At 35.4% G+C, this 25,892-nt stretch overlaps 1 protein-coding gene across 4 annotated transcripts in view; it reads left to right on the top strand.

Annotated features, from left to right (window-relative positions):
• Window positions 1-25,892, top strand: part of VPS13A (vacuolar protein sorting 13 homolog A) — a 160,455-nt gene that overhangs the window by 65,470 nt on the left and 69,093 nt on the right. For all 4 annotated transcript variants that reach the window (XR_015793885.1, XM_088130428.1, XM_088130429.1 and 1 more), the window contains exons 26-37: window positions 1,944-2,100; window positions 8,727-8,806; window positions 9,175-9,234; window positions 9,324-9,474; window positions 10,102-10,218; window positions 10,304-10,407; window positions 10,933-11,100; window positions 12,664-12,971; window positions 14,693-14,840; window positions 16,549-16,696; window positions 20,106-20,233; window positions 22,742-22,911. Coding sequence is in view for 3 of the 4 variants with exons in the window: in XM_088130428.1 (XP_087986554.1) it covers window positions 1,944-2,100; window positions 8,727-8,806; window positions 9,175-9,234; window positions 9,324-9,474; window positions 10,102-10,218; window positions 10,304-10,407; window positions 10,933-11,100; window positions 12,664-12,971; window positions 14,693-14,840; window positions 16,549-16,696; window positions 20,106-20,233; window positions 22,742-22,911 (1,739 nt within the window). In the remaining variant the exon portion in view is untranslated. The remainder of the gene's footprint in view (window positions 1-1,943; window positions 2,101-8,726; window positions 8,807-9,174; window positions 9,235-9,323; window positions 9,475-10,101; window positions 10,219-10,303; window positions 10,408-10,932; window positions 11,101-12,663; window positions 12,972-14,692; window positions 14,841-16,548; window positions 16,697-20,105; window positions 20,234-22,741; window positions 22,912-25,892) is intronic.

Genomic DNA, 25,892 nt, shown 5'->3' with positions numbered 1-25,892 from the left:
ACAGACTACTCTGCTAAATTTATCTTTAAAAACTATGGCTCAAGTCCTGGGATTATAGGAACAAAGTCATTTGGTGTTTCCTTGCTTCCCAGAGTTTATATAGCTCTCTACCATCTGCCCTCAAAAAGCCTCTCTTGAGGACTAGGGGATCTTCAGGATATATTGGGGTGGGGTTGTCAATAGCAGCTGTGAAAGGAGGGATTATTAGGAAAGCAGAGCAGCAGCAGAATGCAAAATTATAGGCTTCCAGTGGGCCAAACCAAAGGGGCTAAAGGAACAAAAGAATCAGAAAGATCCTGGTATCATTTTAAACATACAACCATATGGCTTTGTATTTTTCTTATTTTTCTTTTCAAATTTTATTGTACATTACTCATCAGTAAATGAATGCTATACAGCTTTCATGCATAGGAAACTGCCTGCACTGACTCAGACCATAGCCATGTATCTCAGTATTCTTCATGATTTTGTTTAATACATGAATGGATTATCACCTGCACAGAGCTCAAGACGTGAATTTTTGATATGGGAGGTAAATTTTTGACAAGAAGACTTACCCCCTGCATGATTCTGTTTCTTGCCTTTCCTTTCAGTTGTCTTTCAGTCACTCTGCTAGCAACACCATTAGGAATTTTCTCTGTGCCTGCTGGAGCAGTATTGAGGAGAATGATTGTCTGTCTGTCTGTCTGTCTATCTCTCTATCTTATTTCTACCCTGCTGCAATCAAATTACTCTGGGCAGCTGTATGTGTATCTATATTTGACCATATGCAAGGTTTTGTTTGTTCATTGTTGCCCTTCCAGCTTTTATTATTCAGTTGAATTTTAATAGAATATAAATGATGGCATCTGTTTACTTCCAACGTCTTTCTCCGATGAGGCTAGTAACACTATAACCAGTAAAACATATTCATTAGAAGCTACTCAGACAAGATGGATGTTTTATATTCCATAGCTGCTGGGACTATATTACTTAACCCTTTTTGCAGTTAAGGCCTTAAAAAACCCCAAAATTTGAATTTTTAATCCAGAAACATAATTAAACAATGCATACAGTGGTGCTTAAAAGTTTGTGAACCTGTTTGAATTTTCAGATTTCTGTATAAATATGACCTAAAATGGGATCTCCACAGAAGTCTGAAAACTAGATAAAGATAACCCAATTAAACAAATGAGTCAAAAACATTATACATTTATTTATTAAGGAAAATGATTCAAGGTTACATATGAATGAAGAATGCAGCATGGGAGAGAGGAAAAAAGAAAGCAGAGCAACCAGTATTCAGTCAAATTTGCTGAGACAAAGGCTTAGCTTATTGCTTATTAACTATGATTGTAGCAGTGGCATTACAGTGGGCAGGAGGAATTGGTGTCAGTTTGGGAGAATGTGCAAGGAATTTATTTTGACAGAGACAACCACATACTTACTTGTATCACATGACTCTAGTGTAGGAAGAAAATTTATTTTCTTTTGATTGAAACAAACATTCCATTACATTGTGTTACTTTAGGGTAAAGATAGATTTGATTTTCTTTTGACTGGGATAATAACCAATGAAATGCAATCATAGACTTTTCGCAAATAAATTTGAACTATTAACATAACTTCTGGTGAAATTATTTATTTATTTTATTTTTCAAATTTATATATGCCACCCATCTCACTATACAAGTAACTCTTAATTGCTTATATTCTGTTTTACACTTACATTTTTATGTGCTTAAAATGTATTGTTCCCCCAAATTCAAAAACAATATGCTTATTAGATAAATTAAACTTTTCATTTCTCTTAGAAATGAATGGTTAACTATTGCAAGGGAAAGTGTAGACTAGACGACCTTCAAAGTTCCTTCCAACCCTATGATTCTATGAAATAGCAAATATCTGTCCATCCCAAGCTTATTGTAGATTTGGTTAACCATCCCATTTTTTTAAAAAAATAGGTGTTTCTTCAGGTGTGTCGTCTTGCAGAAGACACTGAAAAGCCAATTCTTCGGTTGGAAATCTTAAAATTAGGCACTGAACTTAAGTTAAGAACATATGACATGACTGCTACTGCTTTTCTTAGAGAGATTTGCTTAATGTGTCCAGAATATATGGGTAAGTATTTACATATGATTTTAAATGAGCAAAATTAAGCTGCTAACTTTTTCAAATAACAGTTTGTTAAAATAGCAATTTGCGATACCATTTTTGATTTTAGTTGAACAAGAAAAAAGTTTAGTAAAAGAAGGAAGGACTGGGGGAAGATTCCAGCAAGGGTTTATTCTTATCTGTATTCAATTTTAAATTACAAAAAAGCAGAAATACAGTGATTAATTGTCTTACTTCTCAGTATCTGAAACTTGTGGGAGTGGGAAAGCTAAATGTTCTAATGCTTGGGTCTCAGATACTTTTTAAAATATAACTGAAAAGTCATCATTCAAGGACAATTTAAATTTGTGTAGTAATTGAGGGAAGCTTTTCCCTCTTTTGTACCAAAAGAACAAGCATCACACCCTTCAGGGTCCTGCAAACTTCACAGTTGAAGTACTCAGTCTTCTACCACTATGCTTTATTATCTTCTCCAGTCAAGCATTAGCATTTTTATTACTTCTGTAAAGCACCTAATGACCGGAAGGAGTTCTACTTTCATACTTGAAGATGTAGTAAAATATAGCTTCTGCTACCTTATGAGTATTGGTAACCAGAAACTGGCCATGGAAATACACCCACTAAGATAGAAGTATTATTCCAACATTATTTTTACCTACCATAAGAGAGCCTCTCCCAGATTGTGCCAGAATAATCTATTTTGCTGAAGCTTTCAGTGCCGTCAGTCTCTCCCTCTGGGGTTATTTCACCTTCTGTTGTATTTCAAACAATGTCTGTGGTCTCCACATCTTCAAGGTCAATACCTTTAACCTTATCAGGCTCCATTCATAATTTTGCTATCACATTTCTGGGGTTCTGCTTACTCTGGGAACAACAATTACAAGTCAGATTTGATTTCTCTTGGATCTCATTCATGTAATATGATTATATCTGTACAGTATGACTCCCAATGGTTGTACACTGGAATATACTTTCACTTCTCTGGATTTGCCTTCATTGGTCTGAAAGGTGTATATTTCTGATTAGGATATGATCCTAACACAGCATTTTCTTCAGTTTATAATCTGTGACTACATTTTCAATTCAAAGTTCTCTTATTTAGATTTTCTGTGATGTCGAGTATAGACCAAGTGTATGGCAGTCATTGTACCTCATTATCTGAACTGACTTGACAGTTTATTTTCCCTTCCTTTACCTCTCACATACAGGTGAAACTCGAAAAATTAGAATATTGTGCAAATGTTCATTTATGTCAGTACCACAACTCAAAGGGTGAAACCAATATATGAGATAGACGCATTACATGCAAAGCGAGATATGTCAAGCCTTACTTTGGTATAATTGTGATGATTATGGCGTACAGCTTATGAAAACCCCAAATTCACAATCTCAGAAAATTAGAATATTACATGACATCAATAACACAAGGATTGGAAATAGAACAATATTGGACCTCTGCAAAGTATAAGCATGCATATGTACTCAGTACTTGGTTTGGGCCCCTTTTGCAGCAATGACTGCCGCAGTGCGGTGTGGCATAGATGCTATCAGCCTGTGGCACTGCTGAGGTGTTATGGAAGACCAGGATGCTTCAATAGCGGCCTTCAGCTCCGCTGCATTGTTCGGTCTCATGTCCCTCATCTTTCTCTTGGCAATGCCCCATAGATTCTCTATGGGGTTCAGGTCAGGCGAGTTTGCTGGCCAATCAAGCACAGTAATCCCATGGTCATTGAACCAGGTTTTGGTACTTTTGGCAGTGTGGGCAGGTGCCAAGTCCTGCTGGAAAATGAAGTCAGCATCCCCATAAAGCTCGTCTGCGGAAGGAAGCATGAAGTGCTCCAAAATCTCCTGGTAGACGGCTGCGTTGACCCTGGACTTAATGAAGCACAGGGGACCAACACCAGCAGATGACATGGCTCCCCAAATCAACACAGGCTATGGAAACTTCACACTGGACTTCAAGCATCGTGCATTGTGTGCCTCTCCATTCTTCCTCCAGACTCTGGGTCCTTGGTTTCCAAATGAGATGCAAAAGTTGCTCTCATCAGAAAAGAGGACTTTGGACCACTGGGCAACAGACCATTTCTTTTTTTCTGTAGTCCAGGTAAGACGCTTCTGACGTTGTTTGTTGTTCAGGAGCGGCTTGACAAGAGGAATACGACATTTGAAGCCCATGTCCAGGATCCGTCTGTGTGTGGTGGCTCTTGATGCACTAACTCCAGCCTCAGTCCACTCCTTGTGAAAGTCCCCAACACTTTTGAATGGCCTTTTCCTGACAATCCTCTCCAGGCTGCGGTCATCCCTGCTGCTTGTGCACCTTTTTCTACCACACTTTTCCCTTCCACATAACCTTCTGTTGATGTGCTTTGATACAGCAATTTGGGAACATCCAACTTCTTTTGCAATTACCTTTTGGGGCTTTCCCTCCTTATGGAGGGTGTCAGTGATGGTTTTCTGCACAACTGTCAGGTCAGCAGTCTTTCCCATGCTTGTGATTCCTACTGAACCAGCCTGGGAGACCATTTAAAGGCTCAGGAACCCTTTGCAGGTGTTATGGATTCATTAGCTGATTAGAGTGGGACACTTTGAGCCTAGAATATTGAACCTTTTCACATTATTCTAATTTTCTGAGATTGTGAATTTGGGGTTTTCATAAGCTGTACGCCATAATCATCACAATTATACCAAAGTAAGGCTTGACATATCTCGCTTTGCATGTAATGCGTCTATCTCATATATTGGTTTCACCTTTTGAGTTGCCGTACTGACATAAATGAACATTTGCACGATATTCTAATTTTTCGAGTTTCACCTGTATAAGGCTCACATTCAATCTCCTTGGAAGATCTTGGTCTTCAGGTCAGTTGGAAAAAATATTACTTCAACTAGTTCATCCTCTCCAGTTTTTTAATGCTTTTATTAATGCAAGTGAGGGTTTCTTCTACACAAAAGGAGTCAATGGATTTAGAGACTGAAACCAAGTAAAAGCATTCAGGTTTATGAGAATACCACGTCTACTGAATCAAACAAGTAGAAGGATGCAGAAGTGCCTAGATTGTTGGAATTATACTTGTAATAATAGCCTAACCTAGATTGCTCTTTCTTGCAACTGACTCTTGCTTTGACCCTCTGAAACTTTCTGTATATATTGAAACTCTTGCCTTGATCCCTACCTGGACTTTGATCACGCTCTTACCTCTTTACTTCTCTGCAAATGTTAAGTGCTGGCTTTCCTTTTAAGATTGTCTGACTATGTATCTTGTACCAGTGCTTGAGAACCAGGACAGGACTACATCAGACTTCAGTTTGTCTATCCTACCACTTTTCAGGTTCTACTCTAGAGTTGGGATAGGTAGATGTTTTCACCTAGTCCTGCATAGAACTGCTCCTATAGGTTTTCCCTCCAGTTTCACTCATCTTCAAAGTTCTCTTCCAGCTTTTTCACGTACAACCCCTCTGTTCATTCTGTAGTGGCTAAGGCAATGGTAATTTTATGTGATGCTGCTCCTACCTCAGAGGACTTTTATCCTTCTCTTTGAAAGGGTGGATCTCCTCTCTTGGAACAGGGGCAAGATCACTTAATTATCATCCTAGATTTATCTTAACTGCCATATCCATTGAGCATATGCCTGTACATACATTTTCTTACACCTGCACCTTGCCACAAAACATTTCTTTAAGATTTAACCAGTTCCTACACTCCACAGAACCTCCATGGCGTCTCTTTGTGGGCCTTATGACATAGAGCATGTTTGAAAATATAGCAACAGTGGGCATGCATTTGCTTATGTTAGTATTAAGTTACCTACAGTATTGATAACTGTCACTTTGCTAGATCAGGCCGGGTGGGCCTTTCATCTTCCACAAAGTAATACCATGCTGAATCCAAATGTTTTGTTGTTACTAAAAAGATTTTTTGAGTTCCATTTAACCCAATCCATTCTTATTTTTTTCTCACTGTCTATGAATTCCTTAGAGAGAACTCTCCATTACCTGAATGTGCAAATAATCTTTGCATACTGTGTCCATCATATAGCTCCCAGCATCTATTTCTTTGCAACTTGAGTTTGAGAAAGAGTCTGTGTTTGCAAAAAAACTGCAAAATGAATAGTAGAGACTAAGGCTGTGCAAACCATTTGGTGGTTTGGATACCATGAGATATTAATTCTTTTAAAGGTTCAGCACAGCTGCATTGGGGGCTATCCAGTGTCATCTCTGTATCCTCATGTATGCATAGAAGACTTTTGCTGGGACACTTAACTTTCAGCAGCAGTCTTGATAGACCTATTTTCTGGACATGTACATTGATGTACAGATTTGAAAGACCATAGCAGCGGTCATGCCGAACCATCGTGAGAATGCAACATGTGTTTGTGTGATCTATTACCGATAGCTGCAGTTCCCAAACTGTGCACCGAACTGATAGCAAGCTCACAGAGGTACCATGGGATATCTTAAATTTTTTGCAACATCCATTTGCACAGTCATATCTTTGCAAATCTGGATTTTCAGTGCTTGCTGTGGTAAAAAAGCAAGTACTGTGTGAAAATCAACACGGAACAAGAAATTAAGGGGGTGATGTCCTATCTGATTCCAGTAGGTGCACACATCCCATTAGTAAGTAAGTGTGGTTCATTCAATGTATGTATATTCTTTTTTCAAATGGCTACTAAGTTGTTAGGACATAAATATTTAATAAGTTGTTTGGACCTAACTACTTAATAAACAGAACTGTTAGGCATTTTTTTGGCCTAAGGGTTCTGTGAAAAAATTACTGAGACTCTTAAGGGCACCATGAACCAAGAAAGTTTGAGAACCGCTGACTTACAGCTTTGTTAACAGTGAAGAATTTCTCCAAATGGTTTGATCAACCCTAGTGGAAATTAGTATTCTGTCATATCAGATTGTGAAGCAGGTACCTTCTAAATGCCTCAAAGTGTACTTGGTGTTTTATTACTACTTTTTCTTCTCATTGTGGGAGTGGTTACAGCAAGCCATTTCTGTCTGCCTCAATACATTCTCGAATAGCTATCCAGAGCTTTTTTTAAGGGGGGGGGGAATGGAACTGGCTTTTAAAATCTTCTCCTAGTGAACAATATGACAAATTTGTAAAATACTTCTTAACGTTGTCTATATTCATGAGATCTCACTTCTATATCTATATCTTATGGAAACGTCAACTAATGCCCATGCTATATTTATTGGCAATTGCAAAAGCTCTGCATGGGCATTGGCTCCCTCTCACTGCTTTTCCCGTTTCAGGAATGGGAAGGGAACCATCTCAACCTTGAAATAATAGAGATGAGGCAGGAAGTAAAAAAAAATGGATACTCTTTCCTTGCCCAGCTAATACAGAGTACAGCTGCTACAAAGCTAGCACGTATGAGCAGATTGCATCATGCTATGCTGATTCTGAGGGAACTTCATTTGCTGTGTATTTGCTTTTGTTCCAATTCAAAGTGCAGGTTTTCACTTTAAATTTTTTAGTGTGTGTGTGTGTATAAGTTTTTAAAAAATATATATTAACAAAGAAGAAAATCTTCTCTTATTATGCTGTATTTGTGGAATTCCCTTCCCATGGAAGCATGACTGGAACTAACTTTCCTGTATGTCTTTTTTTTTTAAATTTATTACAGTCATAGACCAGCATAAAGAGGGTGGGGTACTGTCAATTAAAAAGCATAGAAGATATGTCAGTATCTAAAAAAACATTATGAAAAGCTAGAAGAGATTTTAAAAATATGTATTAAAACAGAAAGTATATATAAAATAATTGTTTAGTATTTGTCATCTTTAGGTTTTGTCATATTTTAAATTGTTTTATGACTGTATTCTATTCTGTTTTTTTATTTCATTACAAGTAGTCCTCGCTTAACGATAGTAACTGAGACCAGCAACTCTGTCACTAAGTGTTCATAAAGCACGATGTCATGTGACCACAGTGGCGGTTACAGCAGTTCCAGTTGCTGTCATTAGGCAAATCCTGTGTACTCACAGTGTCCCATGGTCACATGATTACCATTTGCAATCTCCTGCCAGCTTCCCCATTGACTTTGCTTTTTGGAAGTCAGCAGTGAAGGTCGCAAATGGAAATCATGACTGCAGGACGCTGTGACTATGGTAATTGCGAGCTGGTTGCCAAGCACCTGAATTGTGATCATAACTGCGTAACTTCATAACCATCGTAACTTCGAATGGTCGCTGAACGAGGATTTCCTGTAAAGGATTAAATAATTTCTAGCATTTGTTTGTTTACATATATAAACAGTATCTTTTCACTGTTATTTTAACAATAGTTTATTTAATTTTTTGGTCAAAAAATCAAGCATAAAAAAGAAACTATTTTAGTATTATTATTGAAATATAATAGCAGTAATAACAGTAATAATTGTTTAATAAGCTCCCATTTGACATTACTCTCTTTAGGTTGCTTTCATGAAACTCTAATATTGGTGCAATATAAATAATGCTTTACAGTTCTTATCCATGAATTTCTTTGTCCGATGTAATTAATTTTGCTTTTAAAGCAAATCTATAAGTTATTGTGCTTTGTGTGTAGCTTTTGAACATATTTGATCCCAATTCACTTGTTCAGCAACATGATTTTTAATATTGTTTGTTTCTTTAATTAGACAATAAAGACAAGCCTGTTTATATTATTTCAACCCTGGATAATTCAGTAGATGATCTTCTAGCAATTGAGTACATGAAGGTAAGGGAAAAGATTTTTTTTTTCCCTTAATCTTTCTATAGACAAATATTTAAAATTTTAAATTATTTAATCATTTAGAAATCAGGTGACCCATAAATTAAATAAATAAATGTTGAGTTGGCCAAAGAGTAGAAGGAAATCAAATTTCTCAGTATTAAACATGTTTATGAAGGACAGGTTATCATTGGGTAATAGATAAACAGCAGCGGACAGTAGGTGGAGGCAGACTGCTGGCCCTTTGATCTATTCCAGAAGTGGGGTAATTATCAAAGCACATACTGAGAATATAGATGTACTTTCTTTAGAGTTTTGTTGGAGCTATGTTATGCAATATTTTCAAGTTTTAAATGTCATGTTTTTGAGTATAGGCAGATATTAATGCCCCAGAACTGAAGAATACTTATCAGAATGTTCTACAGCTGATAAAGGTAATAGTGATGGTTTCTATTTATACAATTACAACATCCCAGAAAGTGCTTTTAAAACATATTCTTAATAAGATGTATTTGTTCTGTAGGTGACTTTTTCTTCTATAGATATTCATTTACATACAGAAGCACTCCTGAATACAATGAATTTTCTAAATAATCTCCTTCCAACTCAAGAGGCAAATACAGTAGAGATTGTCCAAGAAAAAGAAGAAAAAAAAGAAGTTCTTAGGAAATTTAGTAAGGCTTTCCAATATCAAACATTGTATTGCTTCTTGTGTTTCAGCCTTATTTTACGTTCTGGGTTCTTTAAAGGTACATGAAGGAAATTATTTCAGGATTAATAGTACTTGTTTCTAAAGTACTGAAGATAAATGTAAAAATGCTGACTTCATTATTGAAAATTATAGGCATTCTTATGTCCCAAATGTCCATCTGAAAACAATTTTGGATTTTGTTCATAGAATGAGAAAAGGAGAGAATTATACCTTTAAAAATTTTCCATGACTGATACTAAAAAATTTATTATTTAGGAAAAAGTTGTCCCTTTCAAGCAGTTAAAAAATCTTTCTGTTGAAAGGTTTGTTTTGTCAAAGCTACAGTATTCATCCAAAATAAAATCCTAGTATATAATGAGAACAGATGGACTGAATGCCCCCCTACACATAAGCTGTATTCCTTTGTAGTTCCTAGTTTTATAGTTTTTTAAGTGTAATTGGATGAGAAGAGTCAACAGCCCTCCTTCCCCTGGCATCTTTTCTCATTGATTTCCTCTTGTGAATTGGGTATTAATGCAAGATATTTACCTCAGTAAATTCAACTTTCCATTGGAATTATATTTATTTGTTAATTTTTAACTTCCCATAGGTTCAAAAAAATCAAAACATGATGATGTTTGTGATCTCCATCTTTGCGTAGACATGAATTGTTTACGTATTTTTATAAGAGAACAGAAACGCTGGATATCAGAAATTAGTATAGAAGGTAAAAATATAACAAGATTCTAGAGAAAAGATTTTGAAAACGAAGCTTCATTGACATTCATAATTATTAATTTTATTATATTTAGGTCTTGATAGCCAAGTGATTATGAAGAAAGAAACAACTGAAATATCTGCTAAATTAAAGAATATAATTATTGTGGATTGTGATGTGACAGCCCTTTATAAAAAGGTACAGATGTTCTTTTAATGTGCTAATATTTGCTAATTCCAATACTAGTTGTGTGTTAGGCTCTGTGTAGAAAACAATGCATTTACAGTTGTAAATATTGATCTACATCTGATTTAATAGTAGATGCCTTAAATTATTTAGTTTCTCTCCTCCTCAGTGTGATTTTTCCTGTACTATACTTTATAGCAAAGATTATGGACAAATGTTTGCATGCTATATCTAGTTATGACTACAATGCACATATTGAATTGGGCTCTATATTGTAGAGAAAAAATATATGGAATTAGCTTATACCAGAGATCTTCCCTCTTCCTGCTTTTAATATCTGCTCTATAGGATAGTTTGAAGGTGACAAGTTTTCCTCCTAAAACTTCCATTAATTCACTGGATCAAAGCCCATTTCATGAACTGGAAAGATTACATGAATAGAAGGGGAACTGTTGAATTAGCCTCATGGCCTTTATTGATAAACACATAATTCTTTAAAATTAAAATCTTTACACTGCCCATTGTTTTTATTTCAAGGCTCTCTATATTACTGGAAAAGAAGTCTTCAGTTTAAAAATGATTACATATACGTATGCCACTGGTGTTGCTTCTGTTACAAATATGAATGCTGTTGACAGCGAGATTCACTTAACTGTTGGATGTATTCAAATTGTTTTTGTCAACAAATTTGTTTCTGCAATTTTGGTAAGTTAAAACTTCATTTTTTTCTGTTGATATCTTTGAACTAGCATGCACAGCTTGGGTGACTTTAAATCATTTTTGCTTGCTCTGCACTAGGAAAAACTACTGGACTTGTTTTAGCAGTCCCTATTTATTGTTCAACTGAACTGTATTTTTTTAATATGGCTTTTCAGATAATCATTATTTATAATTTTCAGTTTCTTGAAATTAAATACACAGAATCACATTTTAAAATATATTTGTTACATTGTATCTAAACAAGATAGTTAAGATCTGTATTGATTAGTATCATATCATTAAGTTCTACTCTTAGAACTTCTGGTGCACATCAAAGGTTAAGATCAGTGGAGGGAGAGAGAATGTTTCCCTGTTTGATATGTGCAACTTTGAAATGGAATCCTCAAAATAATGGAGAATAATTGGTTTACGGTAAAAGTGTAATTGTCCTCTAAATGAAGTTACTGCCCAAGAAATAATGTATGTTAAGGCCTCCTGGGAGGTGGCATGTAGTTGGGCCCAAGTAGTGATTAATGTCTCATTGCAGAAGGGAATAGTGTCACCTGCCTTGAAAGAGGCAGTGGTGTATCCCTTCTCAAAAGGCCATTGTTAGACCTGATTGTTGGACAACTTTCATCCAGTCTCCAACTGTCCCTTTTGAGAGAAAGATTGTTGAAAGAATGTTAGGCGCTCAGCTTCAGAGGGCCCTTGATAGAGCAGATTATCTGGGCCCTTTTCAATCAGGGTTAAGGCCAGGTTACAGCACTGAGGCAGTACTGGTTGTACTTATGGATGTCCTCTGCCCTCCTGGGTCTCACAGTGGCGTTTCATACCACTGACCATGGTATCCTCTGGATTGGCTGGGAGTTGGGAATGCGGGGTACTGTCTTGCAGCGGTTCTCTTCCTCCTTCTGTGACTGGTTCCAGTTAGGATTCCTCTGCAGTCTGGAGTGCCTCAGGGCTCTGGTCTCTCTCCCCTCCTCTTTAAAATCTACATGAGACTGCTAGAGAAGGTCATCCAACTGCATAGGGTGCAGTATCATCAACTATATATCTCCACTTCTGGCCAGCCAGATGATGCTGTTCAGGTATTGGCCCAGTGCCTGGAAGCTATGAGGATGTGGATGGGGCAGAACCAGCTCTGACTCAACCACAGCAAGCAGAATGGCTTGGGACTTTTGGTCCTCCTGGATCTAGTGAGGTGTCATCTTTGACTGTAGCTGGATAGCATTCCCTCAGATAAAACTGTTTGCAGTTTGGGGCTTCTCCTGGACTTGTGGCTCCTACTTAAGGTACTTTCTATGGAAACCATTAACTGGTACTTGCAAAATATTGTCCAAAATGGGATTTTTTAAAAAAAAAAATCAATCTGATTGGACTTTACATTCCCTCTTCCTTTAAAACCATGTTTTCCTCTAACATAATAAAATGCTTGTTCCTAAAGTACATATGTATGAGATGGAAATGGTGAGTGTATTGATAATTTGGAATGTATATGGATTAATATTGGCATATTAAATATGCCTATTATCCTCATTTATTGCTGAACTATTTTTATTTAAATTCTAGGCTTTTGTAAACAATTTTCAGATGGCAAAGGAAGCAATTACTGAAGCTACTGTTCAAGCTGCTGAAAAAGCAGCTACAGGTGTGAAAGAATTGGCTAAGCAGAGTTCCCGAATGGCGCTGGATATTAACATTAAAGCACCCGTTGTCATAATCCCACAGTCAGCAGTATCTACTGATGTTTTAGTTGCTGATTTTGGTATGATCACCATAAAAAATGAGTTTGTGCTTGTGAAAACTAAGCTTCGTTACAGTGTCCCACCTGTTCTTGACAGTATTTGTGTGAAGCTGAGTGAACTAAAATTGTACAGGTAATTTAAGATGATTTCAAAATTAATTTTTCTAAATGTAATTTCAAACTAAGCAACTTTATTGGAAGAATGTTATGTGCTACAGTTTATAACCTCAATTTTATATATAGTATAAGCCCCCCAAAAGCTATTTTTTTACAAACTAATTTTGTTCCTCCTCAAATTCAGACTTTTCTAGCAATTCTTTTTTTCTCTTTTTCTTTTTAAAATTATTTTATAATTTCAAATTAATTAAAAAACCTCCAAAAACCTTTGAGAATTTTGCTTGGAAGTCTTCTTCCTTGGATTCTTTGTGGACAATCTCCCCTCCCCAATTCGAATTGACAAATAATAGATCAACAATCCACTATTGTAAATCAGTGTAGATTTCTGCTGCCAGTGTAAAGTGCTGTTCGTTTTAGGAATCCTAATGTCTGAAAAATCCACATTTCTTGATGAATTCCAAATACCAAAGATAAAACAAGAAGAACATAATGAGCCTTTAGTATACAGCAATTGATTCCAAGTCATTTTTGCAATCTAAATTAAGTTGGCCCAAAATATGATGCTGGAGGACTAAACTAATTCATTAGTTATATGTCCAATTCCAAGACGAAAGTAACCAACCTTTACTAAACATTCTCTAAGGCATTCACATTTCTTATCCTTCTCTGCCATATCTCTACCTAGCTCCAAGGTACAAGAGGGAAAGAAAAATAAATACAAGTGTTATGCAATTTTCAGTGGATTTGAAGGGCAAAGAATTGGGGGAGTTTTTGGAAGAGGAAAAAGAAACTCTTTTGTTCTAGTCCATATTTTTCCCAGTGAAATTTTCCTCTCCTTTATGGCAAAAACATCCAAGATACTTCAGTTATAGGAAAGGATGCAAAACCAGAAGAACCTTAAAACCAGATGGGGACCCTGGTAGCCTTTCCATCAGCTTCATCTATCCCCAGCAGTACCTTTTCTACTTATTTTTTGTTCTTTTTATAACCCTCCCCCATCTTTATTATATATTGAAAGAATATAAGAAATAAGTAGTACAAAGAAGGAAAACTAATCAGATACAGATACTAAAATATGAGCAGATAAGAAACAAATTTAAAGCTAATAAATTCCAATGCATCACTAAAAACTTGTTGTATTATGAAATATTTTGTATCTATTTTCTAGTCAAAATCCATGTATCTCTTGTGAGCTTTAGGCTAAAAAATATTTAGTTAACACTGTTCATTAAAAGATAACTATAAGTCATTAAAAGATAACTGTAAGTAGTAAATAATGCATTAATGCTATAAATTATACCACTAGTTGAAATATGAACTCTAAAAATCACATTTTGGATTTGGCACACTACTGGTATAAGACTATAGTCCAAGAATGGTTTCCAGTGAAGATTAAGATTAAATTCTATGTCAGATTTGCTTTTTAAATACCAAGTTATTCTAGATGTCAAGGCATACTCCCAGAATTTATTTAGCTGTTCTTCCAAGGAGGGAGTCAAAGTCTTTTCAGATGGAAGGCATATAAAATCCTTGCAGCTATTAACATGTAGAAAGCCAATTCTGTATATTCTGAAGGAATGTATGGTTTGGTAACATTTAATAATAATATCTCAGGTTCTAGTAGGATTGCCCTTTCAGAATTTGTTCCATTCTACATTTGTATTTAATTTAAACTGCAATCCTGCTCCTAATTCCATGTAATGCATCATGTTATGTATTTCCTATTTTTATTTTCAGATCAGATATTATGAGTGGATTATTACAAAATGAATTACAACTACTACAGCCATTAAATCTTGAAGTTAAAGTTGAACGCAATTTAGCTGCTCTCTGGTATCATGAAATTCCTGACATTAAGATATTTGGGCATCTTAAGCCAATTAATGTAAGTTCTTTATTTAGATGTTTTAGAAGTTCAGAAATTTATTCCACACAGTATTTGAACACAGATATTCCAGAAGTATATATTTAAAAACATAGCAGTAGTTGTTAACATGATTACAGGTAGTCCTTACTTAATGACCACAATTGGGACCAGAATCTCGATCATTGAGCGAAGTAGTCATTAAGTGAGATGCCCACACAACTGCTTCGCTCAATGCAATTGTCATTAAGCGATCTCCTGGCTCGTTAAATGGATGGAGAGAAAGAGCTGCTGCTGAAGGATTTCAGTTCCATGCAGAGTTGAAATCCTCCTGGCAGGCAGCCCTTTCGCTCTCAAGTGTTCTTGCAGCCCACTGAAGGGTTTCCCCTCCCCTCTGTGCATGGAGGGCAAATCCTTCGTGGAGCTGGAGGAACAGAGCTCACATCTTCAGAATTTGAGCTCTGTTCCTGCACACACCAAGAGATTTTCTTCCATCCCCTCCACTTGCAACTTTCCCTGCCGGCTTCCCCATTGACTTTCTGGGGAAACTGGCAGAGAAGATTGCAAATGGCGATCACATGATCACGGGGCACTTGGCAATTGGTCATAAATGCAAGCTGGTTGCCAAGCGCCTGAAATGCAGCCACATGACCGGGGGGGGTGTGGTACGATGTTTTATGATGGCTGGAAGTGCTTTACGGGCCGTAAAGCACCCTTTCCGAGGCTGTCATAACTTCGAACCATTGTTAAATGAACAGTTGTTAAGTAAGGACTACCTGTGTGTCAAGTAGAATACAAATGTTTTATCTATGTTACTTCATATACTATGTTCTTACACAAGAAGAAGACAAGGAAATAATGTCTTGTGCCATATCCAGGTTGAGTTTGGGCAGGCCCATTTTTGTTAGGGTTTAGTCAGTGTCTTAAAATATTTTTGCTAAGCCCTTTATTTATTTAAGTCTTTATTTATTTAGTTAAAAGACTCGTATGGCCACCCATCTTAGAGCCACAACTCTGGGTGGCTTACAACAATTATATAAAACCAAACATCATGCAAAAGATAAGAACAAAACAAAAAATAAAAAACAATAAAAACATACTCATTTTTATGAGTTTATATGCTTATATCATTGTGGGTATCTATAAGCTGTCCTGAGCCATTTGAAAGTGATTGGCATATACAATTTGTAAATAAATAAGCCAGTAAATAAAAGCACATACACAACCTGTGGCATAAAATATTCTAGATTGAAGTCCAATTTGTGTCATGAGGTGCATTTAGTATTCCCCTGAGCTGTGATAGTACATACACGCACATGCACACATATTACATACATACTATAAAGACACCCACATACCGGATTGTGGAGTAAACAGTGAGAACAGAGGAAAATGACATGCAGAAAGTACAGACAGTGGTAATTGCATTGTTAACAAAATAGTTGCTTATATTAGCAAAGGCACTTGTGTTTGAGAGAAATGAAGGAATTTGGCAAAAGGAAGGAGAAATCAGATTTTTTTTTTCTGAACAGAAATATTCATAGGGCCACTTTTGTTGCAAAGTCATATTTGAAGTCTCTCTATAAATTAATGATTGACCGCTGAAAGTGTAAAGATTATATTTTAAAAGCAGAAATTACGATTTTTCGGGGGGAAAGTAATAAGTAATAATTTCAGACATTCTCAAACTAAAATAATGCTTTGTTATTACCCACTTTTTTTCCCAAAGCTGATTCTCAGTCAGGCAGATATAACTACGATTTTGAGGACCTTGAATGAAAATTTAGGAGATAGTTCTGAACCTCCATCTGTACCAGGAAAAAAAGATGTATTAAGCATTCATAGTGGAGCTGCAAGTGTCTCCCAGTATTCTGGAGGTATTTTCTTTTCAGTTAAACTAATTATATCATTTTACTAGGAAGAAAAATCTAATTGTTTTTTCTCTTTAACCAATTCATTTTGATAATATTTCATATTGGTTATAGTGGTTGTATGAGAGTAATATAACTAGAGCATGAATATCTACTCAAAAATAGAGTTAATGAGTCCTGATTAAAAACCTCTTCAGGGTTTATTCAAAATGGCAATAGTCTGCTCATATTCACAGTGAGCAAAAATCAGAAAGTTACCACCAAACTGTGTTATGCTTTGTACATATAAAGAGAAACTATCTGTTGTAGAGATCCTTTTCTATCCGTAGAGGGTTTCCAGGTGATTACAGACCTTGATTTTTCAATCAGCCTCAATCGTCTGGGGAACCTGCATGGATAGTAGAAGTTCAGCTATACAGATGGTCATCCTTTACATGTGGTGAGTGGTAAAAGGATAATGGGGTTACCACATTTCTTCCCACTTTCCTTTTTTTTTTTTTTATAATGTTTTTTTTATTTTTACAACAAACACAAAACAAACATGAACAAACAAAAACATAAAAAGGCATAAAAAAGCATCTTCCATTTTATACCGTGTGTCAACCAGTTAAACTCGTTGGTGCCCCTTTCATAATCTTAAATTCTCATATCATCTATTCAAAAATATACTTGTATACTTATCAATTAACAATTATTAATCATTCATAGCTAATCTATAAAATCATATATTACAAAAAATTTTAACTTTCAATAGGATTAGTAATACATCTCCATCTATCTATTATATGTGTATATATATAATAATTAATATCAAATTTCTATTATAAAATTTCCTAATCTATTACATTACTATATTTTCTCATCTAATCATTAATAAAAACAAATCCCGTGTCATATAAAATTGCTTATCTTCTTACTCTAATTTCAAATCTCAATTTAACTCATCTCTGCACATTCCATAATTTTGAATAACTTCCTCCTGCATAAGTACTTTTAATTTTCCAATTCTTAAGAGTTACAATTCTAACCAATATCAGTTACAGTATCAATTACAATTCTAACCAAGTTACAGTTCTAACCAGATTTCACTACATGTTATACAATTTTTAACTATATATCTCAGATTTATACTTTATTCCAGCGCTTGCATAATTTTGAGTTCACCCTTTTCATTCAATGTCCCAAAATATCTGGCTGTTCATTCCTTTTTCTATATTATTGGATAAGAGAAAGCAATAATAAGTGTCCTTTTGAACATTCTGCTTTTGGAAGCTTCTGTCAGTTCCATCATTGTTGTATTCCCCTGATTTTCTCTTTAAACATCTGCAATAGTTTCTTTCAATATTGTTTTACTTCTTCTTTTTGTACATTCTCTTAGTACGATTTTCCATTATAATCTTGTATAATCTTTCTCACCCTCAGTGCCAAGAACAAATCTGTCTCTCTTCATTTATCAGTTGATTAACCCTTTTAATTCTCAGTTTATAGGCCTCACAATAATTCCGTTTAATGTTTCTGATTTCTTGTACTATTTCTTCCTTTTCCAATGATCCCGTTTTATGTTTAATTAAGTCCATTTTAGCTTTAATATCTTTTTTCTTTTTTTTTTCTTTTTTTTTTTGAGAGTTTCTGCAGCTCTTCTTCCAATTTTTTATAGTCATCCTCAATAGTTTAAAGATCTTTTTCTGCATTGTGTTTCTCGTATAGTCTATTATCTTGATAAACCTTCATTGAGTCAAAGGATTCTTTATCTTTGTTCTTGCCAAAAATAAGAGAAAAAAGAAGCAAAAGGAGAGAAAAAAAGAAGGAAAAAAAAAAAGAAAAGGAAAAGAAGGAAAAGGCTAAGCCTCTTTAAAAAAATCCATCTGGGGGGTGAATAGAAAGCAAAGCAGAGCTTCTAGCAGAAAAAAGAGCTACTGCCACTAATCAAGGCTCTTGTGACTGGCTCAAACTTTCCATCTTAATGTTTTCAAAGTCGCTTTCAACTCCACTTTCTTGTTTATAGTTACGGATGACACCTGTATAAACATGCACATCCCACTATCTTTTTAGAAAGCACAGGGTCTTTGAGCGTGCGTCACAATGAAAAAAAAAAGCACTAATTCGCGCCTCTAAATGGCAGTGCAACTTTCTTTCATTTACTTTCTCTTAACTCCACTTTCCCCATTTCAAAGTCAAAAAGATATAAATTTCTTATAGCAATAAAAAAATCTTAGTAAAAAAAAAAGGCTTAAAATATAAAGTTATTGAGTATTAAAAAGAGAAAGCCAATCCAGTTAAAAATATATTTTTTTTAAAAGAAAAACATCTTGTCAATTCCACTAAAAGGGAAAGTTGAAAAGAAAAATTTTCTCCCCTTCTTAATTTTAATAGGGTTCAATCTCGCCGCTTAATCCACTTTTCTTCACTTTTAAAAATCTCTTTAAGTTACTTAAGGTGTTCTCTAAGAATAGTTGAATAGTAAAAGTCCATCTCACCCAGTTGACACCCTTCTCTTCCATCTTCCTTTGGAGCTGTCCCGGCTTTCGCAGCCATTTTTGGCTGCCTCTCCTCCGCCGGCTTCAAGAGCTTCTCCCCGGATCGATCTGGGACTTGCGGCGTCCCTGAGATCCGCGGGACGCGCCCTTTGCGTTCGCCATCTCTACGGGACGGCTTAGGTCCATCGGGACCGTCCGGGCGAGGAGATATCGGCTGCCATCCTGGGAGCCCAGGATCGCCCGCCGTATCGCCGCGACGCCAGCTCCGCCCTCAATCTTCTGTCACTATTCTTCCCACTTTCCTTGAATGCAGTCAGACTATCCCCACTTTATGTAATTCCTGAAGTGAATATAAGATTGCAGCTTTAAATAAATGTCTGAAATAAATTATAAGCTGTATATAATCACTAGTTTTGTTTGGTACAGTCTTGCTATATAATCAGTTTCTTTATAGATATAGATGGCAATATCCTTTTAATATTTTGGTTTACACTATCAACTAGGTATGTTAAATCATAGGAGTTTATATCTAAACATTTTTTTATTATCTAAACAAATTCACATTATTTTTCATATGTAAGACAAAAAGAAGACCATTCCAATTTATTCCTTTTGCTTTTAATCATGTAATAGTTCTGCATAATATAGAAATAATCTCACAACTGTACTTTAGTAGATTAATTCAAATATTTTTCAGCATATATAAAAAATACTTGCCTGAATATCTGAATGTTCTTACGCATCACAATTTTACAACTTTGGATGTTGCAAGCTATTTTTCTGGTGAAAGTTTTTAATTGCGGTAGTACTTAATAAAATTTATTCCGTGAAAAGTAGTTCTCTTTTAAAATGCTCTGGATTAAAAACTGTTCACTTTCTTGATACTTAATAATATCTTTTGTATATATGCTTAATATATGTGTCTCTAATGTTTAAAGCTGGAATAACAGTGGTGACATCAGCTGTGGTGGAAATGCATTCCTCTGTTAAAGTAAAAACAACACTAAAACTAGACTTCCAGTTTGATTCCCTGACTCTAGTTTTGTACAGCCCACGTTCCAAGCAGGTAAGGAAAATATATTCTTTGAAGTTAAATCACTGTAATTTTTCAGCTATCTTACTATCATTGCTTAATCTTTCTTTGGATAGTAAGTAGACAGTAGAGCAAGCATTATTCATTCAAATCTAGTAAGGAACTGAAAAAAGCATTACAGTGATAGTTGCTGGACAATGGAGAATTAGGTTTTATTTTTCTGTTGTTCTTCTGTATGAGTACCTTTCTTTTAACAGTAAAAAAATGAGTGTGTGTACTTACATGAGAGAAACTGTTCTGTTTCTTCAAAAGACTTATATTCCCATGGAATTATTTGGATATAATACACATTTTTGCTGTGTTTGTTATCTAATTCACATCAATTCTACCCATGCAGCACAACTAACAGTGTGTATGTATGTCCAGATCTACTCTAGGCAGTCTCTTCCATTATTTAGAAAGGTAAATTGAAAGAAAGACAACCTGAATTTAAGACAACACTCCACCACAAAGGAAGAATAGACAGTACACCGAAATAAATAAGCACCTATTAAAATCTTGTGTAAGGCACAGCTTCCCCACCTTGTTAACCTTAGGTTGCCATCTGTAGACAAAACCCTTGAGATTCTCTTGCCCACCTAAAAACATGTGAAAGTGACACACTGATTTGGTTTTGGTTTTTTGCATATATAAATATATGTATATACATATACTTGACAGCAGCGATGGAGGAGGCAGGATCAGGAAAATATATTAATTGAATTAATAATAATAATAATAATAATAATAATAATAATAAATAATAATAATAAATTAATTGCTTATAAAATGAAGCACCTCCATTCTTAAACTATTGTATAACAAACATTTCCCTCAAGTACATTAACCATTCTTTAAATATAGATGTGCACGCTCCCTCTCTCCAGTAGAAATAGCAAGAAAGAAAAAGATGGGGTAAAAGAAATCAAAGAGGCAGTTTGGTGTAGTGGTTAATGCACCAGGTTAGAAACCTGGAGACTCTGAGTTTTAGGCATGAAGCCAGCTGGGTGACCTTGGGCCAATCCCTTTCTCTCAGTTCTAGGAAGGAGGCAATGGCAAACCACTTCTGGAAAACCTTGCCAAGAAAACTGCAGGGACTAGTCCGGGCAGTCACCAGGAGTCAACAGTGACTCAAAGGCACAAAAAAAAAAAAAAAAAATTAGAGCTGCCCTGGGAAGGGAAAGTAATAGAAAAGAGAAAAGAAACAAGCAGACAAACAAACGAACAAACAAAAAATTAGGCCAAGATGAGGGGGAAAAGTACCAGCCCAGGGAAGGAAAGACCAAGAAAGAAGCTCTGCCTAGGTGTTTCAGTAGAGTTAAAATTACTGGGGAAGGAGAACTTCCCATGCAAGAGATAATCTTCAGGCTAATCTTCAAAGGTATCCAAGTTTTCCTTGGTGTTTCTGGTACGTAGTATATTAACCTAACCTTGCTGTTTTTGGTGAGCCAAAGTAGAATTAATGGAATAGTGCCTACAATTACAAAAGATAATAAGACAGATAAGACACAAAATTAAGTGATTTACAGTTCTTATAAAAGAAGAAGATAAGATGATTTATAGGAGGGATAAATAAAGGAAGGCTAAATTTAAAACGTACATTTGTTCTTTAAACAAAAGAATGCTGAAAGGATGGGATAGAATAGATAATGTTTGCCTGAAGAAAGGTAATGGAAATAAAAATGCTGAAAAAATCAGTGGTTTGCAAGAGTCACCAGACATAAATATACAAAAAGAAATCTTGAGCAATAATGATGGTTGATTGTAGTGATAGAGGATTTAGCACACAGATTTGGAATATTGGGCAACTGATCTCAAGGGTCTCTCTAATATGAGGATGGGCATGTTAGTTCCTGAATCCATTACACTCCTATCTTCCAAATGTATTCCATGAGTAAGTACCAAAAGTATTATTTTTGAACTCTCTTCCCTCCCAAAGCTAGCTAATTGAGTTTATTGTACAGTTGATTCACATGGGGAGAAATTGTTTTGTTTCAGCCATTGGAGCTTGCTTTAAAAGTTTCAGTTAATCCAGAAGCACCACTTCTGCCTTCTCTAGAATTGTACAGCTGTTTGCAGATGAATAACAATTTACAGTAGTGCAGATATTCTGATTTGCAAAATCTGTGTCTATCATTTATGTAACAGTGTGTAACTGTGATAAATCCTTTCTGTTCAAGATTGTTTGAATCCAGTGTTTTAAATGGCTTAGGAATTTGTTCACAGTAACAGAATTTGTGAAAGCCTATGTGATGTAGTTAAAGGCACTAGGCTAGATATTAGGAGGCTGAGTTTTAGTCCTGCCTTAGGGACGAAATGGGCTGGATGACATTGGGCCAGTCACTTCTCTTAGCTGCATGAAGTGGCAAATCACTTCTGAAAATGTTTCCAAGGAATTGCGAGAACTTGTCCAGACTGACTTGAAGGCACCAAAAAAAAAAAGCATTCCTTGTATAAATTGTATTAAGGTTAATTTAATTATTTGCTTTCTTTTCAAAACAGCCTCAAGTTAAGGATGAACGAGATAATCGTCTGAAACTTGCAGAATTTAAATTATTGTTAATATCTGCTGCTGTCAAAATGTTGTCAGATGGGTCACTGAATGCCTCAGTTAAGTTAACAAATTGCACCTTAGATGATAAACGGGAAACTGTACAGAAAGCTACACCAAGGTGTGTTTTTTTTAAAACAATAAAACGTTGAATTCTTAAGTTATATAGAATGATAGTTGTGCTGGCAATACCAAAAGATATGCTTATAAATGTTATGTAAGATCCAAAATTGCTAAATTGCTGCTTTAAGCCCATGCAAATGACTCTTTATTATATATAAAGATGTGTAGTTTTCATTGCTGCTAATACTTGGAAATGGGACAGCTTGTTGAGTTTTAAAAAGGCTTTTTTTCTTTGCAAAACTATTTTTCACCCTCTCTTCCTTAACCTCCAAAAGGGCTAAAGATTTGGATCTAACAGTCTGAAAAGCAATTTTGAACTTAATTAGTAAGTGCAAATTCAGGGATATGTAAAACAGTATAAAATTACACACTTTTGTATAGTTGCATCTGAAGTTTAGTACTTGTAGCTAGCTTAAAGGTATTGGATCAAGGATGTTGCTTCTGTGAATAAGAGGACATGCATTCATGGAAAGGGGTGAGATCCAGTGGAGTTTCCTGATGAAGGAAGGGGGGAAGATATTTGCTGATTTCTCATTCCATCTAAAGTTGCCTATGTTACTTTACAGATTGTTCCAGAAGATCTTCCAACTTAGAGCAGCATTTTATAGAACTATTAGGACAGGTGAAGTGGCAAAAATTATTTCTTCAGCAAAACCCCATGAACAGTCCTCAGTGGAACTTTAGACCTAACAAGTAGGAATTAATACTATTAAATATGTAGAGGACCCTTGTCATTCTAAATCAGTTTAGGACAATTTGGACATATGTGTGCTTGAGTACATGCAAAAAGTAGTGATTCAACCATAATTTTTTATTTTTATTTTTAGTTTCAAAATTTGAAAATCACATTTGTGGCCTTAAGTAATTATTCTACTTTATTATAATATGTATTTCCCATCTTCATCTTTCCCAGTCTCTCTCTTTTGCCTTTCATGTCTTTTTTTTATACACACACACAGAGTAGACTTCACAGGTAAGTAATACAGGTAGTCCTTGATTAATGACGGCAAATCTAACACCTATACAACATCTCACAACAAAATGGATACCCACGCAACTTTATCAAAAAGTGCCTCACCACTCAGTACACTACAGCACAAGCAACACAAGCTATGAAAAGAATAACACTACCATACATCAAAAACATCTCAGAAACCACCAACAGACTCTTACAACCACACGGCATTACCATAGCAAACAAACCAACTAAAGCCCTCCAAAACATCTTAAGTAAACCAAAGGACCCAGTAGCCCAAGAAGAAAAAACAGGAGTCACGTACAACATAAGGATTGTAACAGCTGCTATGTGGGACAGACAGGCAGAAGGCTAGCAGAGTGCATCCATGAACACCAACTAGTTGTCAGAAGATACAATGAAAACTCCTTAATCTCACAACACATGGACAGACTCAACCATAATTTCAGCTGGGAAATTTCAAGCATCCTAGACCAAGCTAAATCCAAAAATGCTAGGGAATTCCTGGAAGCTTGGCATTCAAACAAATAAGCCATCAATAGACACACAGAAATAAGCCATATTTACACACCATTCAAAAGAGACAATAAAAAAGCTAAGAAGGAAACAAAAAGACCAGAACACATTCTCTCCAGCAGCCAACACCCAGATAAGCAGGGATTAACACCAGGCAAACTATCAAGCAGAAAACAATTCCCTAATCAAGGAACTACTAAGGAAAAAACCACACCCCCACCAAAATTGGCAGGTTAAGCTACTCTATATAAACAAGGAGCAAACCCCACACACTCACATTGATTATGTTACCTAGTTGGGTAATGAAATGTCTGCAAGTAGACAACTAAGCTCAGGGAGTACCAAGAACTCCACAGTTAAACCCTGAGCTACATATATTCTTTTCTATTGGAAGCATGCTTTTGTAAGACATTAGATTTAACAATACTGCATTCCTAGAAAGGAGAGTAATAAATTCATCTTCACTGTGAAGAAAATCTATCCAGAGTTTATACTTCCTCAGTTTAGGTCATCCATTATCATAATTATGTATAGGAAAAGTCTCTTCTTTTTATGCATAGACTTTTAGATAATAACATAATGTGTAAGCTTGATGAATATTTGCTGAACCAAGTCTTGAAATAAATCTCAACCTCAATAATTTTGCAAAAAAGCTTAGCATTGATCTTTGAATCTATTACAAGATATGAAACAGGATTGAGAACTTTCTGTTTAAGTTCTTTTTAAGCTCATAAGTGATACTTTAGAAAACCTAAAGAACTAAAGGTTACCATCCATATTTTCAAATGGTACTGCTTTACTGTATATGATTTTGCAATGCTGTAGGTTGTTCTACTGTCATATTTGACAGCAAGAAAACTTCATGGAATTAGTTATATCAAGATATTTTTGATATTTCCCTCAGAAACCACCTCTCAGTTAAAATTGTTTAAACTTAAGTTTTTCTCCAACGAAATCACTAGCATAAAATTATCTCTGACACTATTCTTTTGATGCTTCAAGAATCTGACAGCCTCAGATCTCTTGGATTTGTGAGGCAGTATCACTTCACACTTTGGGTGCTTACTGTTTATTTTTTAAATAGACTATACAATGAAGTTTCACCACTAGAACACTTCAGAGGTTTTCAGATAAAAAAGTCCTTTCATAGTCCTACAAAAACATGCCTTATAAAAATGTCATCCATAAAGGACTTTTGCACAAAGATAACTTCCTAGAAAACATGAATCATAGGGTAAGCAATTTATTTTTCTCAACTACCTACATCCAAAGGGAGCCATGCTATAGCATGTTACCCACTCAGTAACTGAATGTGGAATAAAAGCAAAAATAAACGAGTAGTACTAAAATGTATGTTGAAGTAGTTTGATAATAGAGTGAGAATGAAAGGATTGAATCACAAAATAAATACATGGAAGAGGCAATGGGTTGAAAAGAAGGGGAAGATCATGAAAAGGGAGTTGATGAGATTCTTGAAAAGAGAGATT

The sequence above is a fragment of the Python bivittatus genome, unplaced genomic scaffold (genome assembly GCF_059951505.1).
Source record: "Python bivittatus isolate LINGU-HERP-01145 unplaced genomic scaffold, Pbiv_v1 ctg000850_np1212, whole genome shotgun sequence".
In the NCBI taxonomy this organism is placed as follows: domain Eukaryota; kingdom Metazoa; phylum Chordata; class Lepidosauria; order Squamata; family Pythonidae; genus Python; species Python bivittatus.
Note: the sequence above shows the minus strand (reverse complement) of the source record. Positions and strands in the feature narration are given on the sequence as shown.